Here is a 22,386-nt window from a genome sequence, read left to right on the forward strand (position 1 = left end):
CCACGCTCTGGGTATTACAGTCTTGTCCACTCATCGTGAGATCCAATCTAAAAAGATCGCTATTGATAACATCAATATTGCAAGTTTCAGATCGTCCAAGAGCGTAAATACGCCCATTGAAGGGTTTATTCGTACGAACTTGGACAGCGATACGAGTATCTTTACAGTCAACCGATACTGTAACATATCAATTATTAATAAATTTTATATAGTACTACATATATATATGTATTATTGGAATATTTAAAAAAATCTATACCATCGTAACAAGTGCCGGTCTTATCGCAATTAATATCGTTTCTAGTGAGATTGTTTATCGTAGAATCTTCTGTGGTTTCAAAAACTACCGGCAGCGGATCCGCCAATGGTCCAGTACCTTCTAAAATGTATGCAATAACGCATATGTGATTAATATATCATACACGCACACATACACACATAAACTTAAATTTTAATTGACTTTTTCAGTTTGCTTACTTTCGCAGAAATTTTCAAAGTAAGTGCCAACTCGTTCTCCATTATCAATCAAAGGCCTCTCTGCATTAAGATATGTAGAAGGTCCATCCGGAAGAGTCCAATGATCCAGATGGAAGAGATGACAATTATAAGCCGATCCTTGAGGAGCGCCACGATAGAGAAAAGATCTACAAAGGAACTCGTTTTCGATTTCGCAAGCTAATCTGCAAGCGGACTCGCTCTGAACCTGCAATTCCTTATCGGTGTAATAATGTAGGCCTGCGTATTGTGCAACTTTATCGTCCGCTACGCCGATTCTGGGCATTTGGAAAATCCTTTGATATCTGCAGGCCTCTTTGCCTGTGTGAGTGCCCATAATTTTTTAAAATATATGTTCTTTATTCTATAATTTATATTTTAACACAATATTTTCCTCAAAAACGTCGCGTTTACCTTTCAAACATAAATTTTCAAAGTAATCCACTCCTTGCGCGTCCACGAATTGAACGTATTGACCTGTCGTTCGACGATCCGAATCACTCAAATGACACTGAAGCGTCACGTAATTATATTCTACGGAACGACATGTGAAGCGATGTTCGTTTAAGCAAGCTGCAAGACAAGCTTCTTTCGTGGATGTGTAAATTAATGCGTTGTCCAATCCTCGAATCATTTTATTTGGAATGCGTTCGAAGGCCCATGGTCGCAAACAAACGTTTTCTAAAATAACATATAATAAAATTAGATAATTTTATTTCTCTATTTCTCAATATTTTATATATATATATATATAATATTGAGAATGTTGTACTGCTTGCACATTTGTAAGTGTATATAGTAAGTGCTAATAGTTAATTTCCTGTATATTTTATGAGTCGCTGGTTAATAACATTCAACAATATCAATAGCTGATTTTTTTTCTTTAATTCTCTCCTCTTGCAAAGATAAACAAACTACGTTCTAAATCTGTGGAGAAAAACCGGAAAAACGTGACAAAATTCAAATCAATTTATGATTAGTTTTCGGAATTGTTGTTCGGCATCAGATAAAAGGCTGAATCATCAACCGGAGATAAAAAGTCTTTAAACAATTTTTAACAACTTGGTTTTTGTCTCCCTCTCCGTCGAAGAGTGATAAGATACTTTGCGAAGCTTATCGACACTTCCGGATTATGCCGCAACGAAATTGTCGAGTCGTACGAGAGATCTTTTGTGCTGAAACATCATAAAACGTTGGCATGTGACTTGGCATCGACGTTCATGTCGACGGTGACGCACGTAGCCGCGCTTTTTTGGCACACGACTACGGAATATATTTCGGCCGAGCCCGTTCGTTGAGCGTTCCAATTTCTTTTGTTCCGCCCTCGAAACCGGCGCTAAAGTCGCAACCGACGACGAAAGTCGGTGCCAACGAACCGCTGCGTGACTCCTTCACGCATGAATCACCGTCAACCGTGCGAATTCCTGGCGATCGCTCGTCCTGAACGAAGGCATCGCTAGGCTAATAAAGTGATAATTATTTTTCGACCAACAATGCGAAATTTAACGGATCCTCTGTAATCGTGTATTTTTTTGGCACCATATATCTACAATTAAGTATTTCAATGCAATTCACAATTTACAACGAACGGTAAATGACAGACATATAAAATATCTAATTATAATTTGATATTTTTTTTTTCATAATATTTTACGATTTCGAAAAACAAGCGATTTCATCAAAACAATTTTTGCGAAGGCGTAATATCAAGATCATTTGTATGTATATTTTTTAAATAAGATCGTATTATTTCTTTCATATAAAAGTTTCGATTTATGCTGCATTTGAAACGTTTATTCGATACATCAGATTTAAAATGTATTTATGAAATACACGGTTCATTAATTTTATAGACACTAAAGTAAGATTCTGCGCAGTTTGTAACTAGCTGAACGATCATGTTAGAACAAGTCTGTTCTTCTTCGAAATTTTTAATTCTTCTCTTCATAAGTCGACATAACTGGAAATTCGTAGAAACAAATATTTCTGCGAATATCCTCTGGGACAAGTGGATTTAAGGGAGGGAACTAAGCGCTTCACGATTCGAAACAACTCAACAAGAAAATCGCCTTACTCGTCACATAGACAACATGATTTGTTGAAGCGCATTAATTTTATCCCGGAAATTTCGACTCTATAAAGGATTTATAGAGAAGTGCAAAGATGTTTAATAAAATTTGGCATTGCCAACTTCTGAAATATCGAAAATTTATGTAGATTTATATAATTTATTTGCCAATTTAATTATATAATAAAAATATAAAATTCTGTAAAAAAATTAAAATATTTTCTTTTATCACAAAAAAGAAAATATAAGGTTTTTACTTATATTCACGATACAAAATTTTTTTTAGAAGCCGAATGGAAATGAAACAGGAATCTTTTCCGCTTCCTCCTCTTTTCTACCGAGACTGTCAAACGTTCGATGCGATCATTGAATCTCAAAAAGATCCCGATAAAGCTGATCTTTTCACGAATGCAGGCATTTCATTCAAGAACCTTAAAAAGCCCCTTTTCATTCATGTTCTTTGATAATTGCGATTGCACATAGATGAGCAACAGTTTTGCGCATATTTAGACATCTAAGACATTGGACGATTCGTTAACTGATATTAAAGAATCCTTCTTAAAATCCAAGAGAGCCCTTTTTGGCCTTTTTGAACAATCAGCCTCATCCTGCAGGAAGTTTTTTATGACGATCATTCTCTCTAAACGCATTCACCGTGATCCCACAGGTACCAGCAGATGTGTTTGTCCAACCAGTCGTTCTCACTAGATTTTCTTCGGTGAAAAGTGAAAACTATTTTGCGCGAATACAAAGGGCGAGAAACGGACAAAGGCGACTACTACCTGACAAAGTGCGAGAAGTGTTTTTATATTTCCTTATATTTCCTTGCGAAAGAAAATCGCCTGAATCAATATATAATTTTAACCTGATTTTATAATGATTGCTATAATGATTATTTTTTTAGAACAAAATTAGCTTTAAATTGTCACTTTTTTCACAAAATGTCTTTTTTTTAAATTAATCAATTTTAACAGTTTATCGATGATATATCCTCTCTATCGTTATAAAGTATTAATATTATTATAAATATTTATAATTTAATAAATATTACGTATAATGTAATTTTAGACTTCTCATAAAATGCATACATGGTAAATATGTTTAACTTCAATCGTACAGATGAAAGCGCTCTACTGTACCTTCAAGCAAATCTAATCGCATTATTAAGCCCTTGCATTGTCCGCATACAAGTTAGTATTGTTTGCCGCGGACCTTTGCCTCGTTCAATGAAATCCCGCCAGTTAGCGTTCCCTTTTAAAGTTTACCGACAAACTCGCTTTAAAATTCAGATGATCACATTTCACGATCCCTTTTCCCTTTTGTTTTGCATACACGTGGCAAAAACCGTGTGATTTTCTCCATCGCAAGTCATTTTTTTATACGCTATTTTTTTTTTCCTGCACCTTTCAAGAGTATCAGCCTTGACAAGATTGATGCGGATTCTAATCTAAAGAAATTTACATTTGAATACAAAACACATGTTTCACACACGTGTAAATGTGCCCCGGTGTTCTAACTCACCGGATCTTATCTGTAGTTTCGTCATGTAATACATATTGACGGCTCTCTGGGGCTGGGCGGCCGGATTCGCGGCGGTGGTTTCGTTCTGTAGTTGACAAAGAGTGTCCTGCATCGGCGCCAACGGATTCACGACGAACGAGAACGCGGCGGCCTGACATTCAGGTTCATCCCTGCACCATCCCTGGCACTCGTACAACGAGAGATTCCTCACGCTGTAATAGGTGGTGCCGCGATAATCGTAATCGGTGAGTTTCTCGAACGCCGTCCTCGCTGAAACATGAAGGGAAAAAATTTTCTCGTCAGATTTCACCGAACGCGAACTAAAACGCTTCTAATTCATGTGTCGAAGACTTCGTTGAATGTTGAAAGAAACTCACCCAACGCAGAGTCGCCGCTTGCCAACAGCGCCGTGAATATCAGGCTCGCGGTTGTAGCTGCTACCGTTCCGATCCCAAACGAGCCCATCTGCAAGAGGAATAAGGAATCTCAGAGCCGTAATTAGAATCAGATCTGAACTGAGAATTGTTTCTCGAGCTTAACTCCCACCTACGCCTGACGAGAGAGAATAATTTCTGCGTGCACGTACGCTAGATAACTTACTTTAATAGTGAATATGGAGGAAATGAAGAGACGTTTTCAAGATGACGTTTCTTGAAGAGAACGTCAGTATCCACGAAGAGATGCAATATGCAAGTCAGTGCTCGAATAATGCATATAGTTGCACGCGGAAATTCTGCTTTCAAAGGATTGGACACGCGATAATCCGGCATAATTCTCGATCGGACGGAGATCTTGATAGAGCTAATCGACCTACAGGAGACACGCCTCATCGCCGTGAAGAGTTTATCGTAAGCACGATTGAACGTCTTATGAAATTTAACATTCATAAAGGTTCGACAAGATCACCTTGCCATCAAGTTTGATCGAGGAAACAACATTTTGCGATTCTCGCTCGAACTGGTCGGGAGCATGCGTGATGTCAATTTCCCGTACATGTGTTTTGCTCGCGTTTCGCGAAACCACTTCCTAGTTTCTTTCTGTCGTCATTTTTGTCCCGTTTCTTGTGCCGCAGCTGGTGTGTCGGGGACTACTCTCGTTCTATCTCGCTTCTCGATGTCGCGCATCTCCATCTCACCATCTCACGAGAGTTCCGTAAGATCATTTCTCGCTTCGTGCATTTCTCTCTTAATACGTTTATCTATCATCTCTGTCGCGTAAGAATTAATTCAAACGCCGAGAACGTGAGCGTCGAAAATAGACCGCGTGCATCTTCCCGTTACTTTGCAATTAATCTTCTTCTCACACGTGTAAACAATAATGTTTGTACTAATTTCGTTGCGCTATCGATAATTTCTGTAATCGTTCTCGTCCTTCATTTCTTCATACGGAAAAAAATGCTAGGACCATCGTATAGAATGCTTATAAAATTATGCTCATTAATTATAAATCCTCTAAATCAAAAAAATGTTAAGAGATGTCTAAATAAACGGAGCTTTATTTAATGATTATTATAAGCATCTTTTATTTCAAAACAGTAACAAGAAATATAGTTTGTTGGTAGGTGAGATACTAGGCAATCTTTTTATATAATAAAGTTTACCATAGATCGTGTTTTCGACACCGAATTCATTTCCCAGATATACCAAGATCTGAGCCAGTTACACGCTATTATGTAAATCCGCGCACAATTGTCCACCGTCGGATTTCACAATGTGTTGTCGGGCTTTGTTGACCAACTTACCTCCCTCCTCTCGTGCACGTTCGATCGTCGAATCGGCACATTACGATAACAAGGGTATAGATATTATCATACCAGAAGACCAGCCACGTAGTCTCGCGGAGTTCGAGGTCGCCAAGTATAATAGCGCTCTATCGGAGATTGCCAGAGGGAAGGAGAGCCACGTCGTGGCCTGTACCGAGGCCAAAGGTTCATCCTCCCTTCTCCGTCCGCGCTCCCGTGGCCTCTCCTCGCGACCCGGCACCCACGAGTTGCGCGTCGTGGCAAAGTCGCGCGCGCTAACAATGAGGAATGCGCTTAGGCGCGCTCGGTAGGCAGGTTGATGCACTGTTACGAAGATTAATGCACCTACCGAGGTGAAAGAAACACGCGCGCGGGTGGAAGCGCGGATTTCTTCTTCGAGGTCACGAGTTACCTGAGAAACTCGGATTTCCGGGGGTTTAACGGCACCTCTATATACCTGCGAATAAAGCGGAGAGACGCGGTGATTCCAAATTTATGAATCTTTTTTATTTTTATTGTCGCGCCACTATTACTCTCTCTTGAATTTCAGAAAGAAAATATATTAAAATATGCAAAAATATATTCATACACAATATTGTGTATATTTTTTGCAAATATTATAATCCCTATCAAAGGCAATGACAGATATTAATATGTCAAAAAGAGTAATTGAATATCATGTACGATAAAATGATATACAAAAGCGAACCAAGATATTAAATAATTAAAATAAAAAAACCTATTAATAATCGATAATAATCTTCGTATATTATACAACTGAATTAATTTTTTTCCCTCTTTTTATTACTGGAAAAAAAAAACGGATTGAAGTATAAATCCTTAACGATCGATTCTTCGCTATCAGTATCTACGAACATATTTCCATTGTGTTTCAATTCATATTGATGCAGCGATCGAGATATGCAGTACGGTAGCCCGAACGACCTTAACGATCGCGCATGTGTGCGGGGGGCTCATGGTGCACGTTTCTCCGGCCGTTGCACGCGCGGGAAAAGTCATCCCGCGTACGCACGAGAGTCCCTGACCTTTACGTCACAACCGGTCTCGTCTCGCGATATTCATCGAAGAAACCTGGTCGACGGGTTCGCAGGCCGCCGCTCATCTTCCGCGGGATCGCCCGAGGCGCGAGTTCGCCACGCGAGAATCGACACTTCCGGTAATCCTCGACGCGTCTGTGCGAACCACACGCCTACCGGATTTCAGTCGCCTTTTTGCCAGAAATGTGCTTCTCGATAACGAAGACCCTGATTACCCTTCCCGCCACGTCGATGGGAGTCGTTACGATGCGGGGTGCAATTAGGCGAGTTACGGAAGGTTGTTAAGGTAATCTAGCAAAGAAGGGAAATTGTATTTTTTTATGGATTATATCGGAAGAGGGTCGTGTGATATACTTTCGTTTGCTTTAGATTAAAAGAGGAAAAAAAAAAAAATGTTATTGAAAAACCATTCCGATATTTATGTAACGTCCGCTTAACGACAATTAAGTAATTTTATAATGATGATTATTACAATTAAACGCGCCTTCGTAACATTTACTAGAATCCAGCAAATTCCCGTAGACGGTTAATTACCAACTCATGATCGTCATCTTCGGATAATGCAGCGTCATGGAGGTCTCATGACAGCCCAGCTACGTAATTATGGTAGGCTCTCGAGAGCCCATGAAGATTCAATTACGACGTCACGAGTTGAGCGATCCTTTCGAGAACGAATCGGGCGTTTATGGGGTCGTTTACGGTTCTCGCGGATCCGTTCCATGTACATCATCTGTTGCAAAGGGATATATTACCATGACGAACTGTACACGTGGAAACGCACCTATGCTATTTTATTATCCTTCTCGAATAACCCGCGTCGCTTATAGCTATGTATTCTCACAAACGGCTAATCCTACCAGAACCATCGTGACCGATTGATAACGCAAGATAAACAGCTTTTAGAAGTACGATCACGATCGTAATCGTGTATTGTTGCGTATGTATCGGGAAGGTTGCAACTCTCGACGTAGCTCGGCTATCGGAAACATGTAGATTTATTTTCTCCTTGCGACGTCAATGCCATTCGAATTAATGGCTCCTCCAGAGAGAATTTCCTTTAATGTTAGAGACGCGGCGATCGACTCTTGTTTCCCTTATTATTTCCTACATTTTCGTAGAAGATAGCAATAGAGACGAGCATTCCCTGGATGGCGAACCTTCATGTTTCAATATTTTACGCGCGTATAATTTCCCGTACACGTTCACGAATCAAAGTCCGATAATAATTGCTCGGTAAACATTGCGAACAAAGTACAATTATCCCGATGAACATATCAAAATCCCAAGTGCATCGATTTTCAACGTTCGCGAGCATCAGTCTCGATGGTTACCTAGGTGGAACTGATTAGACGGTGAAGAAAATTGTTCCTCTCGCTGTTATATCCCCGGCGCCGACGAAAGGGAAAGGGGAAAAGTTTTACGGAAAGGAAGGATTGTTATTTCTGCCAAGCGCACGCCATCGCGCCATTCTTTCTACCTCGCTTCTTCTCTCTTTCTCAATATGATGCTGCGATAGGAAGAGCCGCCAATATGGCGTTTCGCGAGGAGAAGAATCATCATTTCTTCGTTTAGGGTCGCTTCATACCCTCTCGGCGAAGCGCTTCCCGTCACGATACTATGTACATCCGCTTTCGTGATGAATCCGACTGTTGCTTACGGTTGGAATTTACATGAAAACAAAAAGCAGACTTTCGTGTGCATGCGTGGTACACGAGAAATGTGATGCTTGCCTTAGTAAATAGCGATAAAGTATCAAGGAAATTGCGATATATGCGGTGCCTATAATTAAATAAATAACCCGTCCGCATATATATATTATCCATTTGACTCCAAGATATTAAAACTCGCAAAAATCCTGGATAGTATTAATTCTCTACAGCATTAATCAAATACATTTTTTTTTTTTTTTTTTTTTTTTACTATTGATTATATTAGCAGATAGTTCAGTGCTTTTTGAAAGTGATGTTTGTTATTTGTTTGAAGTGAATGATTTTTTTTTCACACGAGATAATAATTTTTAAATCGTCAATGTAAAGGGTACATTATTTCAAAATAGAAAAGGATAGACAAAATAAATTGATGGAAAATAAATCGACTGAAAACTCGTAGTTTTACGGGAATGATTTTTCGGTATTTATCTTTGGAATTTTCAAACTGTTGAATATTTTCGCGCAACGTCGGATTACTGCGATGTAAACTCGATGAACTACGACTATCCTCACGACCCCAGACCAGTAGCGTCAGCGTGGATTCATAAACAATGAGTTGGCCGGAACGCGAGAATAGAAGGAGGAGAATCAGAGAATGAGGAAAAAGAAAAGGCGAGACGAAATCTGGCGTGGAGCAACGAATTCATAAATAATGAAGCTTCGTAAATCACGCTAAAGCCGCTCGCTATTGAAATCTTTAAGAAGATTTTCACGGATGTTGGCGCATCGATCTCTTTTCCGATAGATATTTCACGGTTTATCGCATGAACTATGAAATTGACGCGGAATTTATTTGGGTCTTCCGTGGGAAAAAGATAATAAATAAATTCATGTTTCAAACATCTAGAACATGAAATTCCTAGAACATTTTTTTTTTATTATTATTAGAAGATTATGTTTATTTTAAAAGAAATGCGAGGATCCTCAGTTCCATTTCGTCTTGATATTCTGAGAAGCGGGATGAGAAAACCGAAGATTTGCGTTTCAAGCAACCTTCTAAGGTTGTTTTCTCAGCGATCAAGGCAAGTGATAACCACTTAGGATCGATCTGGCGAAACGTGCATACCGGATGATCTCGATAAATCCTTCGAATAATTAACAACTAGATCTCGGTGCAGAGGACGCGAAGACGGACAAACCGAGAACAGAACGAGCAAAAGAAAAAAGAAGAAAAAAAAAATGATTACGTTCGTACGTTCTCTATGCTGTAGTGGAAGACTTCGTCCTGGTGCAACGACCTGATGCGGCATAGGAGAGCCCTTCCCTTCTTGGCGCTATCACATCGCGGGAATAATAATCAGGCAAGCGAGAGGGAAGGACGACCTTTCGGCTCTCATCTCCATCCATCCAGGATATTATTCAGGTAAATGCCATAAACGTACTATTCCAGCGAGACTTGTTCCACAACGGCAAATATTAAAATGATGTATCGTCGTTATAACGAGTTCTATAAATCAGTGGCCCGGAATGGCTTTTGCCGAAGTCGTTTTTCTTCCTTCTTTGCACACGGCTAGAGATTGCTGCTAAAAATTGCTTTTTATCTAACCGTAAGCGCGCATTCGTATGATCGTGCACGAGCGGTAAGCATTACGTCTCGTAGGTCGATTCTCAAAACTGTGCGAGAGATTATCCCGAGCTGATACCCGAGAGGAAAGACGGAGGAACTTTTGCAAAGAATATTCTCGTAGAGAGAAGCACGTTATCGTTGGAAAACTTTGACACGCTCAATGATGGGAAGTAACGTTCGAGCGCGAAGTGAAGACCGAAGATGGACGCGCGCGTACAGAAAATCTACGGCCTCACTTTATGGTTTTATATCAGGCAAGCAGTAATCATACGAAGCACATAAACGATCTTTCAACTCGCATCTTCATCTTCATTCGCGTCTTCATTTTTCACCAAGATTATTTCAAGTTCTATCGCGCGCAAAGCGAAGCTTCTCTCTAAAAGACATTGGCAAAATGAGATAAATTGCATTTCCCACGTGTTCTTCTTGCGCATTAATAAGCAGTCTGTCTTAATAAGAATTTTCTTCCTCAGCTAATATCGCGACATATGTAGGTATCATCAACAAGCAATCGTCCGGAGTTTTAAAAATAAAAACTGCAACGTCTTTCAGACTTCACCTCAGAATGCAATCGTTAACTTTGCTTGAAAGTTTTTTTATAGAGTGGAAACGGAGAAGCAAAATATGATGACCTTGAAGCCACCTGCAGCTTTCGAATTGACGCTTCTTACTTCTCCAACGACATTTCACATCGGGGAGACAAGATGATTGACGATCTCGAGTATTATACAAACGAAATTGCTCGTCCTCTGGCGATCAAATCGATCGGTGTCATAGCGTGATGCTAGTACCACTTTAAGCGAGATGAATTAATTACCGAATTAATTATCGGTAAGATAAAATGTTGAAGAAGGCTATCTACGTTTTATCCGCGATTTGCGTAGTTAAAGAAGCACCGACCGGACGATTTCATCATCTCGCGCCAGCCGTGCCTCCCGGATTTCTCTTCATCCTGGAACGGAAATTATCCCCGCGGTGAATTACAGGACGAGGAGGAGAAATGATGTATCCCGCGCTCGATAGTGGCAGTTTGTAGATAGGTAAACCGGAATAAGTAAACGTCGACTCGCGTCGAGATAGCGATACGGGATAACATTTGCGGCGCGGTGGTAATGGAGAGACGCAAGAGAAATTACTTTTCCGCAGTCACGAATTAGATTGCATGCGTAAATCATTCTGAGAGTGGACAACTGGCTACGAAATGTTCGAGTCATCGAAAAAATGCAAGCTGGAATAAAGAGAGAGAGAGAGAGAGAGAGAGAGAGAGAGAGAGAGAGATATTTTGTAATAAAATAAAAAATAAGCGATCAGGCGTCAAATCAAAGTTAAATATTAAAATAAGATATAAAATTAACATTTTGTTAACATCAAGTCAGAAAGATGAAATATTAAATCTACGACAAGATCTCCGACATACTGAAAATAAAATCGAGCAAGTGGATTTTTTAAAAAGCACCCGTATATCAATCTCAGTTAATATTAGCTCGACGAATATGTATGAGTTATCGTATCCTCGATAACTGTATTTAAGTTTGCAAGGAAAAATAAAAGGAAAGAAGTTATGGAAAAAACTGACAAGGAAGGATAAAAAAAAAGAAAAAAAAAGACGAGGAATCCTTCCGCAGCAAGCTGCACTTATCTTCTTCGTATAAAGCAAAGTGGCCCGCGGCTACTCCTAGCTCCATTTGCTCACGAGATAATCTTAATGTCTGTAGAGAAAAGGAAGCAAGCTACACGGCGATGATGGAACGATGTAACGTAACTCGAACACATTGAAAACTAGATTTTGTGCGGGAAAAAATACACTGCTTTATCGCTTTATACAAGCTTTCAGGCTCGTTGCGATCATTTCTCTCGTCACTGACAATTAAGCATTCGGTCAATTAACCAGCTGCATCGCGCGGAGAATCTTCCGTTACGTGGTTTTTCATTTTACGAGGAAAGAATTTCCTACAGGGCAACCTGTCTTACAAGCGACGACCTTGAGAATATGTAATGCGTAGAAAGCAGTAGCCCCGATGAGGAAATTCTCACAACTGGAGACCGGACTGATAATTAGTCGGCTACGCTCATCGGCGGTTATCACCGTTACTTCTATCTCAGTTCGACGGCGAAAAAATCGCGTAATAAGCTGCTTTATAAGAGCTTCGAAAAAAGAAGACCTTGAAGCAACTACCGTTTCCTGGGTGCAGAAACTGACAATTTTAACGTTGATATCCGACTTAGCGATTCTGCTAATATTATGAAAGATTTAAACCGGTTACATCGATCATTATTAAATATACTTAACACATTTTTAATATATTTAAATATATTATAAAAGAGATTATATAAAATGAAACGGCAGATAAGTAGATTGATATTTTATTTAAGCATGCTTTATAGACACGTTTCTTTTGAGCAGCTAATAAATGCAGATAAAGATAAATATGATAATAATATAGAATTTTATATTAGGAGAAAAGTAATTTTTAATAATCTGGCTAGAGTTTATTAAATAGTTTATCCATATTATTTAAAAAAATCAATTTATTAGCCAGGAGAGAGCAATAAATATTAACAATTTGTGTCAATAATATTGTTTTTTGGAGACAAGATTGATAATTAACCAGTCAATATGTCATTATAGAAATGTTGCATTCTCGTGTTAACAGTCAAGTCGCTATGGATCGTTTATCCTGCCGTGGCACTTTTATATGATGTGTTCATTTCGAAGAATCGCAAGAAATTTATCCCGAGGAAGGAGAACAATGCAGGACGACCAAGGTAACGTCGACCCGTTACATCAACGATAGCGTACGATGTACGTCATGATGTAACGTAACTTGCGAACGTGAGTCGCATCTTGAAACTATCTCGAGATCATTCGCTGATGAACAAGAGTGGGTGCAGCATCGTATACATGAGAGAAGCTTCTCGAGAGAAGCGACTCGAAGAATTTACATACGTGTATCCGCTCAATACATATTTTTAAACAATTTTACGTCAAGCTATTTCTTTTTCTTCGTCAGAGAAATATAGACGATTAGAAGAAATCTCGATGATCCGAGGCGAAAGAGATCGCGGTTCGCGCAATTTTAAAAATTCTATGAACTTCTAACGGACTTAGCATCGTACAAGTTTAATCACGCTGGTAACACCGATTTGGAAATTCTCGAGGCGAAAGCATACGACGAACGACATACGCTACCAAGAGCGCGACGGCCGATCCTGCCGAGGACATCGCGCGGTCGCGATCATGCAAACCCGTAGCTACGAGGACACTTTGTCTCCTCAACGTTCCAGCCGGCGTGTTTCGCCATTTTTTCAACCAACACTCTAAGCCGGATCTCTCGTCCTACCTTTCTCTCTCTCCTCTTTCTCCCGTCCGTGCTCATCTGGCTTCTCTGGCCGGCCGATGCAAATGGAATGACCGGGAATAGGAGCTCGGAGCGAAATCAGCGAGGCAGGACGACGAGACAAAACGATCTCCAGGAGGAACCCGCTGTACCGTTCAAGGACACGATCCAGCTCGAAAGCAGGCTCCGTGACAAGAGTGGTAGAAGATGCGGTAGGAGAGGAGGAGGAGGAGGAGGAGGAGGAGAAAGAAGAAGTCTACGACTAGGGGGGTCGAGGAAGGGAATATTCACGGATATGCGTTCATGGTTACACGATACCGCTTGTTGGTGAGATTTTTCCCGATTAGTCGCAGCCACCGGAGAAGCTCGGAGGTCCACCGATCTTATGGGACAGGACGCGACCCGACGACAAAGCCGTTCACGGCTGCGTCGGAGAGGAGAGCGACGAGGGGAGGAGATCCGTTTCTTCTCTATCGTTTCTGGGATCGCCGCTTGGATGCTATAAATTAACGCTCTCCAGAGGGCGGCTTCGCCGACGGGGAGCACTTAGGATAATTTCCATCCCGTGTCCTTCTACTAGTCGGCATCGCCGACTCGAGTACACTCGTCGGGAAATGTTTGCGATTTTGAAACGCTCGCGTAATGGAAGCATAATGAATATCCACGCATCATATCTGAGAATCAGTGGTTTCGCTTAATTCGCGTTAATCACCTCGGGAAGAACCGTCTGCTACCGCAACGTGCATTCCGATTATTAATCCACGTTTCCATCTCGAAGCCGAAGAGAGATTTTTCTCTAAGACTTCTCTCTTTCTCTCTCTCGACATTATTATTCATAAACGGATTTTTTTTTTTTATTTTTGTCTTACGATGATTCGCTGAACCACCGGTAATAGCGCCTCGACAGAGGGATGAGCTCTGCTCCTGCTTAATGCATCGCTTTCACCGACCGGTGCTCTCTCGGCTGGGAGTTCAATGAACCGGGCGATAAATTGCGCGTCTACGATTCTCCCCGCTTTGCGCGCGCTAGGTCTTTCATACCCGCTAATTACGGATTCGCCGGCCAGCTAATGGCTATTTAGAACGGACCAGGCGTGATTTAGCGTCGCGCTCGAGTACCTTTTGCCCTACCCGCGGCGCGGAGTACTTTTCGTAGGCTCGTGTATCGCGATTTGCATCGCGGTGGAACTCTATAGAACCCTAACAGGCTCCGAGGTAATAGACTCGTACCTGGTAAGGGGGTAAAACGCGCGACCGGGATGCAACGGTGTACGCGATCATCTGGTTAAGACATTTTTCTATCACGGGGTAAGTTCGCCGCGCCCGCCGGCGAACCTGCGCACTGAGCGATATATTATCCGAGGATTATGCGATGAATCTAATTATGAGACTACGATTTACGCCGGACGAATGCAGACCGCGACTCGCATACGTGCAATTTGCATGTTAATAGAACGAATAATAATCACGCGTGCTCCAAGCGAGGGCACCTTCCTACTCGCGAGTCTATGCAGCTCGCAATTAAGACTCGATTCAAAGAAGCAACGACGAAAAAATCGCGCGTATTCAATTCCGACGCGTTTTATAATAAAGCATCTCACGATCATTTAAAATTCGGATCAATGTCGCGACGGATGAACCTTTCACTGTGCTTACTCGAGTTTCATGTAATCTTGATTATCCCGCGAGAAAACGATAGCGTTCGTATATCGGTATATGAATCGATCATGCTGCATTCGATGCTTGTCACGTCAAGAGTTCGAGGCGACCTACGCGAGAAACTGGCTCGAGGAGGGAAGCGTGAACGACGGGAGGGAAATCGGAGAAACGGCGCGGGTGTAATGAGGAAGTCGATTACGCGAGTTGCCCGCGGCGAACGAAACGAGCCGTAATGAGAAATGATCTCGAGTTAATGAGCAGAGCTCCTCGGTTGACGAATGCGCAATCGGCCGGTCGGTTACCGAGCAGGGTACGTAGATACGCGCGCAACGAACGCATACGATTGCAATGGCCGAGGTGCGAATGCAGATGCCGAGTGGGAGTGAACACCTGCGTATCGCGGGATGAGGGAGAGAGCAAAAGGCAGAGCGATGACCTTGGGACTCGACCTCCCACAAAATCGGCGGGAGTCTTATCGCGGGATAATTGGACAGGCGAGCCTTTTATACCTCACTTTATTTTATTAATACCAACACGAGGAGTATATTTGTAGATGAAGATCGTGGAACAAGTTCATGTTTATTTCGTATCGAATACATGCAATGAAGCTATGTAACGTGAAATCTAATATGTTTTCTCACCAATATTTACTCCATTAAATTAAAATATAAATAGAAGATTGAAAAATATAAGTTAAAATAAGATTATATATATTTTAACTTCCTGATGTACACGTAGTTATATTTTACAATTATCAAATATTATCGTGAATACAAATAAATGCATTTTATTTCGTATCTTCCTTTCGCTATCGATATATAAAAACAATCGCGATATACGATCCACGCAATTCAATTTGCGAAAAAGCATCGCGGACGTCTTTCATAAGTATAGAGATAAGATAATGATATAGAATGAATCTAGGAGAGTTAGAGAGATTACACATCGTAGAAATCCTTCGCCAGCGAATTCAGCTGTATTACCTTCAATCAGAAACGTTGGAGATACATCGGCGAATCAATTTAACCGATCTGCGAATGGTGGCTTTAATTTTTTCAATGATTTTAATCTTGATTTTTACGACATTAAGACCTTCGCGAAAAATCATTTTGATCGAGCGGTATGGAAAAAGTTTCTTTCATCGGTAAATGATCCGCCTTGCAGTTGACGCGACTGTGTGCTGTGTTGCGTTCAATCCTCCCGAGTTGCATTTATCGCGCTGAAGGCACCGGTTACAGAGCTGCATATCGTGTAATCAATCTATAGGCGCGCTTCTCGACTCGTTTGAGAGCAACTTGTGGTGCGACGGTCTTGTAAAAATATCGATAAAAATTATAGAAAATAAAATTACATTCGGAAATGAACAATTTATGATTAAATTCCGGGCTCTCTAAAATCTATTCCTTTCTCTTCCGAGAGGATGGTTCTCTGAACGCCAACGGGATTTAACGACGGGAAGAAGCGAGAGAGGAAGAGGATAAACTTCTTGCAAGAACGGCCGGCAGGTACTGCTGCGATTATTTCATTGTCCGTTTCGGGACAGGAATTTATTGCGCTGTGAGTAAATAAAAAAAAAAAAAAAGATAATGTACATTCGCATCTGTCATCCTCGGGCAACGGGTTCTCTCGTAATAATTATTATTTTAATAAATTTTTGCGTCTCTTTCACTCCATCGATTCTTTCCATACATATGTTTTCGGAGTTTCTTAATTTCCAATTATTATCATCGTATCATTTCAATTACGCAATTGTCCAATTACTGCTCTAATTATTTTAATGGGCAACCGTCTTGTCGGAGCTAATAACTACCTACGGATTAAAGTAGGCGAGAGAGATCCTTGTACATACATTCGTGAGAACGGCGCCTGCTACATTCTACCTTCTGTCCATGACAGCTCTGCGTCGGATTGCTCTTACGGTATGTACATCTCGCATACATCGTGTACAAATATCACATCGCCAAGAGCAATGTAGATTTAAAAAAAAAAAAAACACCATATTAAAAGCAAGCCAGAGCTATAAATTTTCCAAGACAGATATATGTTCGCGTGCGATCAATTCGCGAGATGTTGGCGTGTTTGTTGTACCTTTAGTCTTGGACAACCAACGACACATCTAATAACGCTTTTCTAGTTAGCGGTTCGCGCTGTGCTTCATTGAGAGCTGTACCTATTTTTCACCTCGCTAATTGACTTAACGCCACTTGCGTTCTCTATAAATAATTACGTACGAATAATCGCCAATTGTGTACAGCCGTCCGATGTATCTCATACCGACTGTGACTCGTACAACTGCCGTTTTTTTTTTCTCAGACAGGTCGAATGAAGAGATCGTACGAGAGATATAAACCGCATCCATTATTCGTGAGCTTTAAAACAAGAAGATCGACGCGAGATCATAACGGTGTATACTCTAAGAGTCGAATCAGCGAGCTTAAGTGCTCTCTCAAAACGCAGCGAGACGCGGCTGAGTGTTGAACGTGCAATTAATCAGCGATTTCCAAAGCGCGGTTGCACAATCATGATGTTTTCGAACGTTAGATTTCGAGCTCTTTACGACGAAGGTACCGTTACGTAAAAGAGACGAAAAGGTGGAGGAAAAACGGTAGATCTGAGTGCTTCCTCTTTCTCCAATGGTCTCCTGATCATTTCTTTTATCCTTTATTTAGCTCTCTTTCTCCTCCTACGCGTTATCCGTCCATTCGATGATTGCGGAAAACGGCTCATCGCGATGAAACTTCTCGCACTTTCTGCGACTTTTGACGCGGAAGAAATTCTGACGATTCTGGAACCATCACCCAGATATCTTCGCGGCGCGAGATGTCTTTCTTCTATCCGTAGCGAATCGTCAGATTATTATGTTGAATTGTATTTCGAGGCGGAACTACTTGTTTTTGCGAGAACTAACGATAATATATAATGCCGGGATATTTTTATCGAATAAAATGTACAGCTTAATCTTCGAAGATGGCACACATTGAATTATCTACATTTATAAGAGATTAAGATATCAAAAACTGCATTTGCGCCTCATTCTAAAGTGTGTATATTACTAACTAATATTTCATAAATACCGGTAATTCTCTCGAATAATTTTACAAAGTAATCGTCCTCGTTTTATTTAACCGTAAAATACCTGTTGCGCATACTCGATCGACGAGTTAGTATTAAAAAGCGACTGTAGTAAGCACGAATGCGGACCTTATAATCAATACTGTGGTATCTGTCAAAAGGTACCGAGAGGAACATCTGCGAGAAACGACTGTCGTTGCTTGTCGATTCCGCTGCGTATCGCCTTGAATGGGAAATAATCCACGCGAATCCGCAGTTAATGAATCGTTCTGCGACGAGGATTTCAATGTTGCCGACACGCTGGTCACGCACGAGTATATATCGTGACTCGCGAAAGGTAGCTATTACATCGCTATGCTTATTTAATCGCGGACGTGCCTGGTGGCCGAGAGTAGACGTTGATACGAGGCGACCGAGCAGGATCGTTCTGATCTTCGTGCTCGATCAATTCTTCCTAAGAAACTCGCGTGTACGTATACGTCAAATTAATTTTTTTCTGCACATCATTCCAAGTTTTTTTTTTAAGTATAAAAAAATTAAAAATATGATAAGATAAATGTTTTATATTCATTGCACACAGAGTGTATAACACGTGTGAAGGAGAATATAAAATAAATAAATAAATAAATTGATTTTGATTTTCACGTGAAAATCTTTCTCTGTACAATTGAAGAAGAGAACGCGAGAATCGGGCACACGTGCTTTCTGTTCGGATTTAACGGGATTATATGATTTTTGTAGGCTGCCGCATATAGTTCATCTATAGCATTTACGATCGTTTCGTGCATCGCGCTATCGGCGCTTTTATGGTCAATGCTTGTTATGGATTTCATGCGTGAACTCGACAACATGCAATGTAGTGGAATGTCTAACGAATATACCTATTGAGGAAGTCCCTGTCGGATTGAAATTATCATTATCGAGAGAGAGAGAGAGAGAATGTAATTGAAGAGATGAATGTAACAGTTGATTGAATCAACTCGTTCTTTCGAGAAATTGAGAAACTATTTATTAAAGATGAGGAAGTTTATATTTTATACTTGCTTCATAATTGTAAGAAAAATGGTATATTTTTGTGTATATTTAATTTTCATTTTTAAATAATTTTATTGAAACGGCATTTTTTTTTTTTCATCTCTATAATTAATATAATTATACTCTAGTATCTAAATATTATATTTCAAGTATCACTTTCATCATAAATATCCGATTTATTTCGAGATATGTAATTAAAAGATCGAATAGGCATAGACTATTTAGATATTTAGAATATTGAATAACGTAAGATACAATCATGATAAATTCTAACGTTGGGGACACACATTTTTCTTATCCATAAATTAATAGCTACATCTTTAAATAGATATCGGATTTAATCGTTTTTAGAAAGAAGAAAGGAAAGATAATTTTAGTTGTAAATATGTACTCAAGTTGGTAAATATTTAAGCAAATATGGAATTGCCTACAGCAATATTTAACAGTAATGATTATATGCAATTAAGATGTAATTCCCGCGGTAATAATTATACTCTACTCTCATTCATATTTGTTTGTTTCGTGGAATTTATTAAAATAATTATGTTGCTAAAAACACATACTTCTCTCTTTCTATGAACAACGGTTAAAAATAATTTAACCGTGAACGCTCGACAAGATTTTTAAAACACGCAACGGCCTATGTTCTACAAATTCAATCGTTCTTAAATTATACCCTTCGATGTCGGGGATCCGTTGTTCCTCGTAGCTAATGAAAATAAGAATTATAAGTAATGAGGCGGAAAATAAAGAGGCCGAAGAACCCCGAAGACCAGGCCGTACAAGCATATAGGCGGGAAAAAAGGAAATTAAAAAATGTCTAAACCTTCGAGCCCTCGGCGAGAGGTAAGATGGGCTCTCAATATGCCGACCAATAATAAGATAGATCACAGAAGAGAAATCTGTGCGAGTCTTTTTAAAGATCGCGAATTTTTCAGGACAACGTACGCGATACGAATACAGTTACAATTTTTGAGAATCAGAAGCGTGAATAATTAGACAAAATCTCCATTCTCATTAAATGCGTCATCACCGATACGGAGAGTTGCCGGAGAACAATGAAATTCTGCGAGCGCGATTCACGCAGGAAATCTCAACCGCTGTTTATTAACGGGGCGTCGTCGTTAAAGTCGCGTTAAAGTTAGCACCGATTGTTCGCTTTCCACAATTACGACTTACGGTTATCTACAAATACGTACGCGCGGAATCCAGATCCTTGATTCTCATCTGGTCCGCCTGCTGAGTTTTAAATCGCCGATCTCGATGTAAAATTCATCGCGGAAATGACAATAACGGTCTCTTTATACGACCTGGCGGTGACCGTGATACTGATTCCGAGACATTTATGTTTCTACATTGACAGTGTAATTCTTCAAGATTTTTCTGACAACTATGTACATAATATTGCGTATAAATTATTCGATGCGATTTATTAAATTTACAAAAAAATTTTGAATTTATTTCTTTAAATATTGTATTAAATTAAGCAGAAAATTAGTGTGTTAATTTTAGCAAATAAATTTTTAATATATTTTATTATAATTTTTTATAAAATTAATATATAATTAGTCGAAGCACTCGTCAAATAAAACTGGACGTTTTTTATTCATAGATCAGATTAATTAATTTAATAAGCGCTTGGTCATCGTATTGCGTGGAAACCAACATTTTCGCTCGCGTGTGTGATATCAGACCGCTCACGCGTAACGCAAGAACACGTTTAGTTCGTATCTCTGCCCCCTCACCGGTAATTTCGCGTCGGATTATCACGTATCAGGAGGAAAAGCTTGAGAGATTACCGCGCCTATTTTATTTATATTTCCACGTTCCATCGCGTTGGAATCCAGACCAGCAAGTTTTCACGATATGTCCAGGAAGTCAACAGCGCCTCGAGAGAACCGCCATTAAAAACAGACATAAATTCTGGGCGGGCAATCGATGCTGCAAAATGACAGCACGTTTTCCTACATTGCGACGCTAAATGTCATCGACTGGACATATCGGGATCCTCGACTATCATTTAGATCGCACAAATATCCTTTATTGCTTGATATTGCCATTCGTTCAGCAATCCGCGATTTAAATTAATCGTTTAATGTGGATGCCCTCCGTGCATTATGTAAATAACTCCGATCTAGATACGAACGTTAATAAGTAGAATCCTGTATATCATCGTTTTTTTTTTGTTTTTGAGATCATAACTAGTTACGTCGATCGCAGATAAAGATGATTGACGGATTCAGATTCCGCATCGAATTATCGAGGAGAAGAACAGTTTATTAATAATATTACAGTGATTATATAAAATAATAATATAATAATTTTTATCATGTGCAATACATAATATATAATAAAAACAGAGAAATGAATATCGAAAGTATATAGTTATGGGGAAAAAAAAAAAAAAAAAAAAAAAACCGAAACTACAAATAAGATGATGTTATATAATAATACAAAAATAATAAAAATATAAATATATAAAAAATATATAAATATAAAAATATATAAATTAGTAAAAGATGTGTCATCATACCTTGGCTTGGAATAAATATATATATTATATATAAAAATTTTTTTTTTTTTTCATTTGTCAATTTCAAATCAAACGGTATCAATATCTATTAATAATTGGCATTTTTTCATGAGTCTCGCAAAGTTCGGCGGAAAGTTTAAAACGCAAGTTGTAGCGGCATGTGACGATTTATTTTTCTAAAGGAGCACGAAAAATAAGATCGTATAGTTGTATCAAAGGCAACCGGTAGTGGAATCGCCATGTGAAGAAGCAGGAAGCCATCGTGGCTAACTAAACGTATCTCTTAAACGATGCGAACCACCGTCGAACACGTTCGACAATTCATCGGCGGATCGAGGAAGCGATAAAGATCCAACATGCCATTCTCACGATTATTATCGCGAGATGATGATGCGCTCATCGTTAACCAGGATCGTGCTCGACTTAGAAGCGAATAAAAAATCCTTGTATCAATATCAGGATCAAAGACCTATTATATCAACCTATTCGCGTCTCATCCGTCGCGGATTCCGACGTCATTTCATTGCGATCTAGTCTCGTTAAGTTGGCGTCTAGTTGCGATGATGTCGCGCGGGATAAGAGAATGTTGG

The 22,386-nt window shown here is 39.8% G+C and overlaps 1 protein-coding gene across 9 annotated transcripts in view; it reads right to left on the minus strand.

Annotated features, from left to right (window-relative positions):
- Tyn (trynity) overlaps positions 1–22,386 on the minus strand; it is a 161,750-nt gene that overhangs the window by 4,031 nt on the left and 135,333 nt on the right. For all 9 annotated transcript variants that reach the window (XM_070314738.1, XM_070314684.1, XM_070314926.1 and 6 more), the window contains 6 exons: positions 4,462–4,549; positions 4,085–4,354; positions 910–1,176; positions 478–816; positions 260–379; positions 2–177 (listed from right to left, as the gene is read on the minus strand). In XM_070314738.1, coding sequence (XP_070170839.1) covers positions 2–177; positions 260–379; positions 478–816; positions 910–1,176; positions 4,085–4,354; positions 4,462–4,549 — 1,260 coding nt within the window. The remainder of the gene's footprint in view (position 1; positions 178–259; positions 380–477; positions 817–909; positions 1,177–4,084; positions 4,355–4,461; positions 4,550–22,386) is intronic.

The sequence above is a fragment of the Polyergus mexicanus genome, unplaced genomic scaffold (assembly GCF_030449975.1).
Source record: "Polyergus mexicanus isolate NDT 795.1 unplaced genomic scaffold, iyPolMexi1.0 SCAF_1, whole genome shotgun sequence".
NCBI classification, from domain to species: Eukaryota; Metazoa; Arthropoda; class Insecta; order Hymenoptera; family Formicidae; genus Polyergus; species Polyergus mexicanus.